At 33.8% G+C, this 15,282-nt stretch overlaps 2 protein-coding genes across 2 annotated transcripts in view; both read right to left on the minus strand.

Annotated features, from left to right (window-relative positions):
- LOC129230050 (neuron navigator 2-like) overlaps positions 1-4,590 on the minus strand; it is a 223,189-nt gene extending 218,599 nt beyond the window's left edge. Inside the window, exon 1 of the mRNA XM_054864435.1 lies at positions 3,933-4,590. The gene's annotated coding sequence lies outside the window, so the exon portion shown is untranslated. The remainder of the gene's footprint in view (positions 1-3,932) is intronic.
- A 177-nt stretch (positions 4,591-4,767) lies between these two features.
- The window catches only part of LOC129229738 (neuron navigator 3-like), a 707,938-nt gene continuing 697,423 nt past the window's right edge, over positions 4,768-15,282 (minus strand). The window contains exons 11-13 of the mRNA XM_054864105.1: positions 13,171-13,367; positions 7,243-7,488; positions 4,768-5,376 (exon numbers count right to left, since the gene is read on the minus strand). Of these exons, the coding sequence (XP_054720080.1) occupies positions 4,940-5,376; positions 7,243-7,488; positions 13,171-13,367 (880 nt within the window). The 3' untranslated portion in view covers positions 4,768-4,939. The remainder of the gene's footprint in view (positions 5,377-7,242; positions 7,489-13,170; positions 13,368-15,282) is intronic.

Consider the following 15,282-nt stretch of genomic DNA (forward strand, 5'->3'; position numbering starts at 1 on the left):
AGTTTAACCTGCAGCATTCTTAAAGGCATCAAATAAATTATATATATATATATATATATATATATATATATATATATATATATATATATATATATATATATATATATAAAACAAAAATTAACGAAGGATACGAATAGTATTTCATTAAATAGAACGTATAAAAAAAGATGAAATTTAATCTAACTTCCAGAATAGACAACTAATTTTTAAACACAAGCTATGAAGTAAAACTTAGTTTCGTTTCTATAAAGCAGGGCGAAAAGAAATCAAAATTCCACGTCCCTCTCCATCGAGTTAGACATTGGAAACGATTTTTTAAAATAAAATTTTAATTCCTCGAAAGAGGAATGAACAGGGAGGCTAAAAGAAGGAGCCTCATCTCCTTTGGCAGCGGGGCGAAAAAGTGACCGGATTATTCCATCGCCAATGGTGGCGCTAGTGGTCCATCTCTCGCAGTTCGCTCGCCTGATTTAACCGACCCCGAGTATTCGACCGGGTGGATGCCGGCAGTTAGCTAGTTTGGGGCCATTGATACGAAAAATTTGTTGGAACTCAATAATATCGCGCGGTCAGCACGATGGACCTAAAATTACTTTCTTTCTTATATTTGTTCTAGAATTTAGACATTAATTCTGTGTGTCCTCGATCTTCTTTCTCCTTAGTTCTTTTACTCCAATTAATTTATGCAGTAACTTCGATCAACCCTCTCCCCCCCTCCCCCATAAATTTTGCATGATATAAGCTCATTTAAAATTAAATATTTCACAGTAATATGTGCAATAATATTTAGTTTCTTTTTTTGTTTACTTCTGCTGAAAAAGCCGTTTTTCCCCCCCTTTTTTTTCTGGTGGATTAATCTTTAAAAACGATTAGAAAAAAAATAATTAATACTTTGAACATTGAAAAAAAACTGCTTTTTCGTTAGTTAATTGTGAACAATTAAAAAAGAATCTTACAAGAAAGTGCTATTTAATTCAAGCGTTAATCTAGTTTATTGCTTATATTTATCAAGCTAAGTTTCGTTTTCACTTACCATAATTACTTGGTTCTTTTATTCCAATATTTGGTTCTGTTACACCGAGTTTCTTTATCCTGCACCACCCCCCACACACACAAATTTCGTGCGATATTAGCTCATATAACTTAATATAGTTCACTGTATTATGTGCACCAATATTTAGTTTCGTTTTTGTTTAATTAATTACTTTTGCTGAAATAACCTTTTTTTTCTTTTTATTTCGTTGGATTTATCTTTAAAAAACGATTAGAAAAAATATTAACACTCTGTATATTGAGGAAAAAAAAATTGTTTATCGTTAGTTATTAGTGAACAATTACAAATAATGTTACAAGAAAGTGCTATTTATTACAAGCGTTGATCTAGTTTATAGCTTATATTTATCACATTGTGTTTCGTTTTCACTTACCATAGTTACTTTCTTTCTCCTCCTCCCATACATAAATTTCGTGTGATATAAGCTTACATAAAACTTTATGTATTACGTTTAGTTCGAAATTGTTGCTCTGCTCTGGATTTAAGTGAAATTTGAAGAAAAAAAAAGCAAAACATAAATATTTTGATGAAAATTATAAGTTAAACAGTTCAATCTTAATTTCAATTGAATTCTCTACATGAGTGCGTTATTGAGTTTTTCTACTACAGTGGAGTTTCTATTATTCAAGTTAAGCATATGTGAAATTTAATAAATAAGAAGAAAAAGGACATGGAAATATAACTAGAAGGAAACAAAATTAGTGATTTAAATTCCAAAACTTTAGTTGTTCATTGCTACTCTCTTTCTATTTTTTTAAATGAATAACTTTAAAATCAAGTCTTCTCGCTTACTCTTAAAATTAAATGCATAGTACTCAGAAAAATTATGAAAACCGGATCGTAATTTACGGGTTTTATTGGGAGAAAATGTTTTCAAAAGCCAGCTAAAATCATTTTTAGTTTCATGGCAAATGAGCAGAACAGCCATATCAAAAACAATATACAAAATAGAACACAAAATTGCACAACACATAACAAGAATGAATGCTCGCTAAAGTCGTAGCAGAAATACAAATTAAACACATCGAATGCAAAATATGCCAAAAACCTAGGGTGGAGTAAAGTATTCTATGCTTCTTTGAACAGCTTTCATGGCGAAAGTAGTTTAATACTTCCAAATATACAGGTGATAGTTTTTAAAACACACTTGTTTACAATGCTTCGCTACGAGCGCAAAGATATAAGTAGTGCGAGAGATGATACTCTAGCGGCCTCTGGCGGAAGTGGAATTTTGTTGCCAAACTGCTAACATGGAGATTCGTCTCCTTCCTTTTACTCCCTGGGAATGAACTTCATCTCGCTGGATAATACGGTTTTTAGGAGCAAATCGTGTCTGGTGCTGCCATCTACCGTTGAAAATGAATAATATTCACTTACACGCTTCATTTTCGCATCATAACTATCTTTTGAAAAAAGTTTATTATAATTATAACAAAAGGTTTAAATAGCAAACAGGATATAATTTAAATGAAACATTCATATGTTTTCCAAAGGTTCTTTTATGTTTCGTACTTTTGTATAAAATTAGTTTGAATAACGTAACGGTAACAATAATAATCAACGTCATGCAGTTTTTTTTCTGTTCGTAAGTAGTAAAGACATAGTTATTAAGAACTGTTTAAAAGAAGAATAAGATTTCCTTTTTTTTTTCTATGGAAAACCAACAACTCCTGCCCCCCCCCCCCCCCCCACCAAAAAAAAAAAATCTGGCTGAGGTACTGGAATGGGAAAAAATGTAATAAACGGAAAAAGGGGCGTTACTAATAAAAGGATACCCAAATTATTGTTGAAATAAAATTGTAGAGTATGCAGATAAAAGGTCATAATAAAGATTTTTACAATAAAAAACATACAATGTACACAGCTTTGGGAACCGTATTGCTTTTAGGATTTAAAGACATTGGGTATGAACATCTATCTCAAGGGTTCCCCAAATTTTCCGATTCGCGGTACCATTTGAAGAATTGGAGTGTTCTCACAGCACTCTATTCTATCTCTGTTACATACAGGGTGTTCCAAAAATGACTCATACATTTGAAAAAATTAATAAAAACTAAAACGGGCAGCAATACAAATATACCGTTTGTTGCATTATGCTTGGGACAACAGTAAATTTTCAGACAGACAAACTGTAAAAATTAGTTAATGTTCCTCAACAGATAGGACTGCAGGTATTTTGAAACGGTATGAAAGAAATAGCAGTCAGCAAAATCACCAAAACGATCAGTATATTTGAAAAATCAATGCTGCCCATTTAGTTTTTATTGATTTTTCAAATATACCGGTCGCTCTATATAACGGTCGAAATATACGGCGATCTTACAGACTGCGTTTTCTTTTATACCTTTTAAAATACCTGCAGCGCCATCTGTTGAGGAACATTGTTTGTCTGTCTGAAAATTTACTGTTGTCCCAAGCATAATGCAACAAACGGTATATTTGTATCGCTGCCCGTTTAGTTTTTATTAATTTTTCAAATGTGTCAGTCATTTTTGGAACACTCTGTACATACATATTGATACCATAGACATCCCTCGGCACCCCTCGACTCCTCCTACCAACACCTCAGGGGGTCGAGGCACCCAGGTTTTGATTCATGATTTATCTGATAAAGATTTAAAAGAATTTTTATTCACACTTAACATCATACAAATTATTACTTTTTAAACAGGACCAAAAAATTATTTCACTTTTTTAGGAAAAATCAAACATTTTGAAGATGTAGTTGCTAATAAATTAAATTATTTACGAAGTTTTCTTTCCTGGAGGATAATTAACAATTAGAAGAACATTGGAGCATGCAAGATTATTTTTATAATGAAGAAATGCAATAGAATGAAAAGATTTAAAGATCAGAAAAAAGTATGACAAAGCGTACCTGTCGTCTTGCAAGACATTGATGGTTCGTGGGTCCCGTCCCGTTTCCCGACGAGCGATTGCTTTTCTAGAATACACAGGTGTTCCTCCCCTCACTCAAATACCCACTAGCAATGTCGTCTGCTCTAGAAATCACTCCTGGTCGCAGGATATCACCATCACTCAAATATCCAGATGCCTATGTCATAAGAATCAACATCAGTAGCGTAATCCGTGTCGATGAGGCTGTTGCATCCCGACAACCACTCTTTTCATACCCGCACCATACATCCTAGCAGAGTCCAGGGCTGCGAGAAACTGTCTGGAGGAATTCAATCTTCCTGTTTCACCATAGTCGGAATGAATCCTGAGGGAGGACTGCATCCTGGTGGTCACAGCACGTGGTGAGGACATAGGACCAAGGCCTCGCACATATCCATAAGGAGAAGCTCTAGTTAAGGGTTGCATGGGCTTGATGTTCAACAGGACATCCTCTCCTTCCTCCCAAATGGTGGAATTTTTCTGTGGATAACAACCCACATCCATCTCTGGAGGCAATTTTGCTGCATGGTTCATAAATGGGCTCCCCCGTGATGTAGCTGGACCTTTGATTTCGGAGGCTTGCCGTCGGAGCTCTTTTCCGAAGGGGACGAGGAGTTCTTGCTGTCTTTACCATGGTTGGAACTCATGATAGGAGACACCATGGCAATGCTCACACCAGACTGAGTAGTCCTATTGTTCTCAGACCTGGCACGTTCGGCACTTTTGCCGAAATTTGCTGTCCTCTTATCGTTTTGCATCTGTCCCGTATCGAGAACTTGTGTGTCTGGACCTGCTATGTGGACAGCTACGTATATATCCTCCCGGGACAGTTTCGTTCCAGCTTGAGGATCGGCAGACGAACTTTTAATGCTCTTTGGAGAAGAGTTACTGGTGTTCAAGCTAGTTTCTGAACCAGAAGTCTGTCGCTTGTCCTCTTTGGTAACTTTACTCGTTCCTTTGACAGCCAAGGTAGGTTTCGGAATGCTGCTATTTGGCGACGCGATGACCTGGCCGTTGCAAACTGCTTTCCATGCTTGTCGATGAAGAAATGGAGTTGAACTGTTGGCAGTGACCGTTTGGAACACAGTCAACGGTTACAGAATCACTGTGAGTGTTGTTGCCAACATTAGAGGATTTTTCCGTTAAATTGGCAACAATTTTAGATTGACGAACTGGATTGTCCGGCGCAATTTGAGCACAAAGAACTTCCTCTTTCCTTGTAGTTTCTGAATTGGATACAGAGTGGTTGGGTGTGAGTTTCAGAGGCTGGAATTTCAGGCCATTTTCAGTCACATCGTTCTTTTTCTCGTTTTCTGCGGCCAACTGTTTTTCTAATGCTTTAGCGGCTTTCTCGTTGTTTCTCTCCTTTGCTATCTTAGAAGTCGCTTTTAGTTGTTCTAGTTTACTTGATATGGGATCTTTTCCTGAAATTTAAATGTTTCAGTTAATATATTAAACTGTGAGCAAATATTTATGTGATACACCAAAGAAATCTTGTTTCAAAATGTGAATTATTGAACAACAAGGGACTTTTTCAGATGTTCAAAATTTATATTGAAAAATAAAAGTACTAAAAAAAAATAAAACAAGATGTGGGATTTAAAAAATAAATAAATACAATAGATACCTTAATAACTCATTATACTTGAACCGATCAGAAAACAGTATAATTGATCAGATCAAGAAGAAAGGATGAATAAGATCGAAGACTAGAAAATGACAACAATGATAGAATCAAACATTAAAGTTTACTAGCATAGCTTGTGGTCGAAGTTCGACCAATTAATGTTCAATGTATCGCCCTCCTCTCTTTGTCTGTTAATCCGATTCGCTAGTTTTAATCCTGGAGACATAGCACAAACATATTTTCTAATTAACTTCAGGAAAAAATGTACGTTTTATTGAAAATATTCTCCTGATGAACTTTTGCAACTGTTGCCAATCTAAATAAATTAAATGTAAACATTTATTTCTTAACAAAATAATGTAGCTCCGATTGAAGCAAAATCGTCGTATGATCGTTAATGATGCCAACAAACCCAAATAGGGAAAAAACGGAACGTCCGTAGGATCACACTTTTTTTTTGCATAGAAAAGTGAGTTTCATACAACTCCGATACACGTGTCTTCAAATATTTGTATATTTGTGTATTTCCAACGTTGATTAATTTATTTCTCCTTTTTTACCGTATTACCCCGCATTATCCGGCATGCCGCATAATTCGGGGGTCACCAGATTTTCAATAACACGTGCCTGGTCCTTTCCGGCATGCCGGAAAAATTGTGGTTAGGAAAAAAATAATACTACAAAAAATATATATGTTCAGCTTAAAAATGAATATCAGTTCTACATATATCTTATTAGTATTAATAAACAGTTGAACTTTGTAAAGATATTTACTAACAATGTTATTTGTTATTTTAGCAGGAAAAATAGTTTAATAATGAATAATTTTTTAAAAATCAAATTAAAACTAAGTAAGCGAACATTTAAACAGTAAATTACCGCCCATAAACCAGTGCTAAATAATTTACCATAGCTATTCAATAAATAAAAATTAAACTTACCTCTCTAAAATGAACCAAAAATATTTTATTTAAAAAAATTATGAACAAATTGCAGTAACGATGATTGTTTTTGAATAGATTACTTTATTGGCATATAATTAAATCCATTAATAATGACCTACCATAAATAACAAGCACATATTATATGCAATACATTTTTTTTTAGAAAGGTTACTTTCGGGATTTACTCATTTTTTTTTTTATACAGTAGTTTGCTTTCCCATTGGAACTAAATGAGAATATTTACTTTATATATATAATATTTACAGAAAAATAAAATAATAGTTTGAAAAAACTAAAAAAACACGCTTTCGTAGCAAAATGAACTTAAAAGTGAAAAATAATCTTTGGATAATAGTAGTTGACCAATCACTTAATTTTAATGTAATACAAAAAAGCGTGGGGGGGGGGGGGCTTTTTATCATTTGGCTTGAATTTCTTCCATTTGTTGTCCAAGCAAAAATGTAAATAGACAGCACCCCACGGTTTTTTGTATTACATTAAAATTAAGTGATTGGTCAACTACTAGCATCCAAAGATTATTTTTCACTTTTTAGTTCATTTTGCTACGAAAGCGTTCTTTTTTAGTTTTTTCAAACTATTATTTTATTTTAAATGGAAAAATGGGTCAAAGCTTTTGGGCCTAGAAAGTTTATTAAAAAAAAAAAAAAATCCAATTTTAGTTATTTTCCAATAGAACTAAGAGATTTAAAATTCATTACCATCGGGACCTTTTGTTTTATGTACAACTTGTTTTGCGGGCAGGCCAAGAGCTGTCTTTTTCACTTGTTGCTGGCTCTTGGGCAGTACTGTGCTGCCTAACTGTGGTGGGCGTGACGTTGGAGAAGGGGTGGGGTCAGGCGGGGTTTTGGCGTCTCCACATAAACTGGTCGAAGAATCACTGCGTTCACTGCGAGCAGAACTGAATCCACTGCTACTGCTAGTGCGTTTGTTGTTAGTGGCACTACCTAGAATGAAAGGAAAATAAACAATTTTTAAATTTAACGAATGAAGCAAAATCATATGTTGTTGGCTCCAGTTCAAATCTTGAAAAATATTGTCGTACTTGGGAACCTAGAATCCTGTGTCTGCCGAGAAACAGAGCGAAAAAAACGTAAAATTCCAGCATTTCCCAAATGGTATTGAATCAAGAATGCGTTTCTTCAAATATCTCGGAAACTCATCTCTGCAGATACTGCTGTTTACCTGCGCGTTCTTAAGTCTTCGTACGAAAATTTTTGAATTTGCTTTCTTTTCATGCTTGACTGGTCTGTAACCTACTCTTTCTATTCAATACAGTTATGTGACAAAGGATACCACAAGAAAATGTAAATAGAAAAAAACTAAACATCGCCTTCATTTTTGTAATGCATATTTCTATTCGAGTTAAATAAATTCAATTGCTTTTTTATGATACGTTTTTTATATCATGAAATAGAATGCAAGTTATGCCAAAAAACCACCAACATGTCTAAGTGTAAACAGTACAGTACAACAAAAGAAAACAAGCTATGCTCGTTTCCGCACGTGTAACTCCTTTATGGCACATTGGCTCAACAGGTGTTCTCCTAGGCTTTAGACGTCTAATGTGCATGAATTGCAAGTGAAGGTGAATGAATTTTTCTCTTATAGTCACTTGTTTCTTTCTTCCTTTTTTCCATTCTATCAAAATAAATGTCGAGTCATCTTTGAAAAAACTTCGAGTTCTATATATATATATATATATATATATAACCCAGTACAGTCGACTCCCGCTACAACGCGATTCAAATTGCGCGAAATAGCTATAACGCGAATTTTTCACAAGTAATGAATTTTAGAGCTAACGCGAATTCTCGCTGGCAACAAGAAAATATTTGGAAAGAAATCGTGGTGCTAACTGTCAACTTCGTTTTTTTACTACTAAATATTAGTTTCATGAATGTACTTTCATCATTTTGAGCATCACTGACTGCGCAAGTTCTGACACTGCTCTAGTCTTAACATCACTTTGTTAGTGTGTATCAATAATCGCTCCACATTTTTCTTTCTTTTTTTTTTAAATTCTAAATATGAAAGGTAATGAATTATTGTGTCACCTAGGCACACTGTTTCATCTAAAGCTCGTGAGCATAGAAAGAAAAAGCGAAAGTTTGCGACAGTTTAGGAAAAGGTAAAAATTCTTGATATGCTTGAACAGCTAAAAAGTGGATCGAGGTGGCATGACAATTAAATATGAGTGAATGTTATGGATTGTTATGATTTTTTGTCTGTTTGTTATACTTACCTCCAGGATGAAAAAACTGAAATTTCAAATTTTTTTCAACAATTCTTTGCAAAGTTATACATTTTTTAAATTTTGGAGGAATCCGAAATTTTGCATTGATTAAAATCTTAAAAGGGCTATTATTAGTGTACTATTTGACTTAAAAGTCTACAATTGGTGCTGTTTTGTTTAGTCTTTTATAAGATTTTCAAAAATATATAACAAAGCCCAGTTGCTCAAAAAATATTTTTTTTAATTTTTATATTAAAAAAGTTTTTTTTTAATTTGTAAAAATTCAAAATCGAAATTTTTAATTTTCTTGAAAAAAATATATGTTACTTAGCCTTTTGTTAGCAACATTTATTCAAAATTTCAAGATGGCATTCTTTTGGTATCATGCAAAAAAAAAATTTTTTTTCCTCTTTCAACAGTGCTTTAATGGGTCATTCCATGTCAAATCAACCAATAAAAAATAAATTTTTAAGGTCAATGTTTTAGAATGTAATGATTTTTTATCTGTCTATGATACACACCTCCATGATAACAAATCTGAAGTTTCAAATTATTTCAACAATTCTTTCCAAAGTTATAAATGTTTTTTAACTCTGGAAGCATCTTAAATTTTACATTGTTTAGTAATCTTTAAAGGCTATTATCAAAGAACTAATTGACTTAAAAGGTTTAAACTTGTGCTGTTTTGTTCAGTATTTTAGGAGGTTTTAAAAAATATATAACAAAACAGCTACAAAAAAAAATCATTTATTTAAAAAAAAATATTTTTGTAAAAATTAAAAATCAAAATTTTTAATTTTCTTGAAAAAAAAAAAAAAAAAAAACAGGGTACTTAGTCTTCTTTAAGCAACATACATTCAAAATTTCATGATGGCATTTTTGTGGTATCATGGAGAAAAAAAAATTTCTCTTTCAAACAGTTGCTTTAATTTTATTTGTAAAAAACATTTGTTCTAATGAAAAGTAGTTAAGGTTTAAACCGGGACTATTGCGTAGAAAAACAACTACTTGGCAGTATTGCAAGCATATTAACAAGTTCAAACAATTTTTTCGGTGAAAAAATATTTATTATTGAATAAAAAATCTAAATTTTATTTAAATTTGAAAACTTCAATTTAAAAGTTACTGAAGCTTTTTTAGCCATATTTTAAAAGCAAATTTAAGTTTTATTTATATATAATTTAATTGCTACAATATAAAATTTAATATTTTTTAAAGCCCATTAAGAAGCAGTTTGAGATGTGTGTAACTCACTTTGCTACTATAGAACTCGATTTGTAGGTCCTATAGTATAGATATACTTTCTTCTTATGTAAGATTTCAATTACTTTTGCCATCTCCTCTTTCGAGACTTGGTATGTTCTGCTTGTAGCAGTGACAGGATGTAATTTGCACAGAACAAAATTTTTAGGAATGGTCAAAATGCCTGCTTTTCTTGGATAAATGAGTGATGATGATGGTCCGCTAGGATGAAGGAAAGAAACCTGGGTTTCTTCTACCTGATCTTTTGAAATTACATATCCTATCCGCCATTTGCTGTCATAGGCACAAGCAATATAGCCCACAATTTCTTCAAACTGTACATCCCCATTATGAGGGCTCATGAAGAACTCGGGATCCTCTGTATTAGAGCCTGGTTTTGGATCTTTGCTGAGGAACTGAAGAATGTTTTTGCTTACTTAATTGTATGCGACAAACAGTACAAATTTTCATTCCTTCTTCAATGCCATATGTTAGTGTTGTCATCCACAAGCTTGCAGTTCTTAGATCTTTTTTCACCCAATGTCCTTCCTTTTTAAGTGGATTGCAGCAAAATATGCTCCATTGTTTATCCATTTTCAACTAAAAGTTGGCTCTTAACAAAAATATGCATAAATTTAACATTAAAATAACAATAACACTTGGAAAAAAAATTCTCAAAGAAAGCAAGCAGTAAAATTTAGAATGTGCACTGTCCAAGAACATACAAAATTCTGAAGATTTCAATGCCTCTGTAGTGGGAGAAAGCAGATGGGTTTCATATTACACCAGGAGAAAGCCTAAGGGTTCGTTACAGCAGGCAGCTGATGAGTGGAAGTGGCTACTTAGGGGATGGGTAGCAGGGATGTAGGTGCTGAAGCATGACTCATGATGGTCAAGCCCTTCTACTGTATCAACCCATGAACATAGGATTGAAAAAATGTTGCTTGGAGACCTTTGCTTTACTGAATTATTTCAACACTTTCGATTATGGAGAAATTGCCATCGATAAGTAGACTAATATATTTTCAGTTAATAAATTTTAATTCTTGACTATTTAAAAAAACCTGCATATATATATATACATAGATATATATATATTTCTGTATAAATAAACATCTATATATATTTAAAGGAATCAAGTCAAGGGTGCCAATAACACCTCCTCAAATACTGTACAGCCCTCCCCTCCACAGGGATGAAACCTCTTTACAGAGAAAAATGCCCCTTAAACATCCCCTTAAAAATCTTAATGGCACAGTCTTTGCCATCCCTCCACCCCATTTGGATGATCCAGCTGATCAAGCAGTATGAATTGTTACATGAATAAAGATGTTGAAAGAGGAAATTTTTTTTTTCTTATGATACCACAATAATGCCATCATGAAATTTTGCATAAATGTTGCTACAGTAAGACTTAATAACATAATTTTTTTTCAAAAAAATTAAAAATTTCGATTTTTAGTTTTTTTTTAAATTAAAAAATTTTTTTTTCAAAAAAATTTAAAAAAAAAGAAAAAGGTAGAACTAGGTCATGTCATATATTTCATAAAACCTTATTAAATACAGAACAAAACATTACCAGTTTTAACTCTTTGAGTCAAATAGTTTTTTAATTACGGTCGTTTAAAGAAAACGTCTCGGGAAAATTTTTCAACTTCGTCAAAACTTTAAAATATTATAATTCGAAAACAAATGAGTGAAAAAATCCAAAACTTTGTATAATTTCTCTGTTGTGGTAATACTCCATTGGAACAAAAAATGAGCAAAATCTAAAGACATGACGTTTTGACCATTGGTTGATTTGATATGGAATTACCCGTCTAAGGAAAATGCAAACAGTAGGAAATTGGAAGCAGCTCTTGTATTGTGGGTTATAGAGACCCTGGAAGAGGGGTGTTACCATAGAAGGAAACGTTACAAATGTAAATGTGAAGCAACTAACTGTATTTAAAAATGTTTTAGAATAACTGTCTAATTGCCGCAGCATAAATAATAATCTTCAATTTTTAAGTTATAAAAAATATAACTATGGTATTGGTACGCACGGGGTATGGTGCTATTATAGTGCAGCGCTTTATTATTACTACACACTGTACGTACCCCCGTACCGTTTTATTTTACGTCTCTCTCTCCTAATGATCACAGATTTTCTGCATCGTAACGGCGGTTATGTTGAATAATACAGTCTCTTTAAAAATACAGCTTTTTATATAAGAAACGGTAATATATATTAAAAATGGTCTAAAACAGTTTGAGGGGTGTTTAAAAATGTCTAAAAAATAATTGGGTATGTCTATTAAAAATTCGTATACACACCCTTTTCCACAACGCGAAATTTCGACTTACGGGAGGGGCCTTGGAACGCATCCCTCGCGTAAGTCGGGACTCCCCCCCCCCCCGACTGTACAGTCGAACCTCGTTCATCTCTACTAACTGCAACTAAATACAATCCGTACAAGCGAAAATCCGAGTCATCCGGGAAGTATGGGTAATAAGCAAAACACATCCTTAAAAAGCAGACTATTTTCATTACAGCAAAAAAAAAAAAAAAAAAAAAAAAAAAAAAAAAAAAAAACAATTTTTTGTAACAAAATTACATAGTTTGGTTTCTACTTTAACATTAAAACTTCAGCTACAGTGATGTCAAACTGACATTGCAAGTACGCTATGCTGTTTGTGAGATTACTAAAATTTGTTGTACGAAATCTGCAGGAATTGTACAATTATCAAAATGACAACCGAATATTTGTCATCTTTCAGTACAGCAAAAAACAATGCTTTCTAACAAAATTACAGTTTCGTTTCTACTTTAACATTTATATTTCAGCTACATTGGCGTCAGACTGACGCTGCAAGTACGCCATGTGTTTGTCAGATTAATAAAATTTGTTGTACGAAATCTGTAGAAGTTGTACAATTGATCAAAATAACAAACGAATATTTGGCTGTAATTATTTGGCGTTCTTGCGATTATAATTAAAATTATTATTTTAAGTAAACACCTTTTTTTACTCTACAATTTGAGCCGGTTAAACCGGAGTTCCGGATGAACGGGAGCCGGATAAACGAGATTCTACTGTACACACATACCCAAGCGATGAATTAAAAAAAAAATGAGTGTCATGGGTACTGAAATTACAAACAAACTCACCTTTCGTTCTTTCGGCGCTCTTGTCTTTAGGGTTGAAGAGCTTGAACTTGTCCAACATAGAATTGGAACCGTAGTTGGAACCCGATGTGGGGATGGACTTGGGACCGCCGTTGCTTCTAATGTTCGAATTGGAGGTAGCGAGCGAGGCCTTTCCCGGGAGGTGCGGTATGGACGATGTGGAACTGGTAGAGGAAGGCCTGCGAAAACAAAGAAATTGCTGTCACAGGTGTGACGTCCAATTCTGCAGAGGAATTGCACAGCTGCACTTGCACATAAAACGGATTGAAGCAATGACCTCCATTTTATGCAGCGATCGTTTCCGATTGGCATAAATTAGAATTTCACGAGGGATGGACGTGGGCAGAGGAAGTGTTTGGGTGGCTCGAAACAAGTGTGAAGTTTCCAAAAAAGTAAGAAGATATTAGAGAAATTAATTACGAAATAAGTTGATCTGGACATTCTCAAATGTAAACTCAAACTTGTTGTGGAGATTCCATTAGTCCTTCAAGGTGCCGTTGATCAGGTCATGCCAGCCTAGTTGGAAACTAGAGGCCTGAGTCTTTGGGGTGGGGGGGGGGGGGGCGGCGACACAGAGGTTAAAAAAAAGAAAGAAAAAGAAATAAATAAAAGGGTGGGGGGGGGGACTCCGAATAAGCGATAATGTAAAGATAAAGTAAAATTCTTTCTTTTGTTATTTACTGTTGTGGTACTTAAAATAGATTTAATTTCTTTACTAGTAAACAGTTTTCGGATTTTTTTCTTTCTCTTTCGTTTCCCCCCTTTTTCTTTCTTTCTTTTTTTTTGGGGGGGGGGCTGATGACATAACTGACAAGGGGCCTGCATTGGTTCTCTGCAGCCCTGCCGTTGATCTACATTTTTTCTATTCCTTCAGGTCAAATGAAAGGGAAACTTCTATAAGATAATCTTATTGGAGAAGTGCACTTTCAATCCACTTGTAGAGTATTTAAATAGTGTTATTGCATCTATTGGCATTAAAATGAAGAAAACCTCTTAAGAGGTGTTGCCACCGTAAACCTTAAAAAATAATAATTTTTCAGTTTTTATACATTCAAAATATTCAAATCAAGAGCTGTGGATCAATACCAAATTCATGCTTCTATCTGAATTGAAAGTAACTAAATTTAATCACTTATTTAGCGGGAATGAACTGAAATGAACGTATTACAGAGTAGCCGCCGCTATTTGAACCACGTTTGTTCTAAACAGTTTTGATTCCATAAAGCGGCTGATTCAATAAAGCGGCCAATTGAATAAAGCTGGATTTTGTTCTGCTTGACAATTCGATTCATTAAAGCGGTTGATTCAATTAACTACTGATTCAATTAACCGGCGTCCACTGTACTTTCAAACATTATTCTCTCAAAACGTCAATTTTAAAACCTCATGTTCCTTTTTCCAGACAACAGGACAAAGGAAAGAACAAATTTTTATATTATGATCCTCTGACAAATAGCTGGTTCACAGCTAGCAGAAGTAAAAATGCTCGACTAACGAACAATTTTCCAAAAAGATCTACCTTAAAGATTTAATGAAATCGGTTTAACACTAGAAAGACTGAAAATTTCCGTATACCTAGAAAGACTGAAGGGGTCAGCGTGGCTTCTACCCATTTTTTTTGGGGGGGGGGGGTGAATATTTTTAAAAATTCTTCCTGAGTGAGTTCACATACCCGCCGCCCATTCTTATACGACTAAACCAAAACTTAGTACGTTATTATATTCAGCTTTTCTGTAATTACTACCAAAAGGTAGAACTAGTTTATCTTTCAAAGAGCTGCGGTTTGGCTGGTAAGCGATCGGTACTGTTTATTACATTTGGATATCCAATCGGTTGCATAAAGAGAAAGTCACTGGTTAAACTAGAGTGAATAGCATTTGTTTTATTCTACAACAATTAGGTTAAAGGAAAAATATCTTTTTTTATTGCAAAATAGCTTAGGGGCCACTGTGGCCCCTCCCATCTTTCTATGTATAAGGATCAGTATTTACAGTACTATGAGGCGAATCATAAAATGATTAAACAATCATTCAAATAGTGACATAATGAAAACTAAAAAGGTTCCATTAAGCTCCGTTAGATATTAATCGAGTT

This window comes from Uloborus diversus, chromosome 9 (genome assembly GCF_026930045.1).
Source record: "Uloborus diversus isolate 005 chromosome 9, Udiv.v.3.1, whole genome shotgun sequence".
NCBI lineage: Eukaryota > Metazoa > Arthropoda > Arachnida > Araneae > Uloboridae > Uloborus > Uloborus diversus.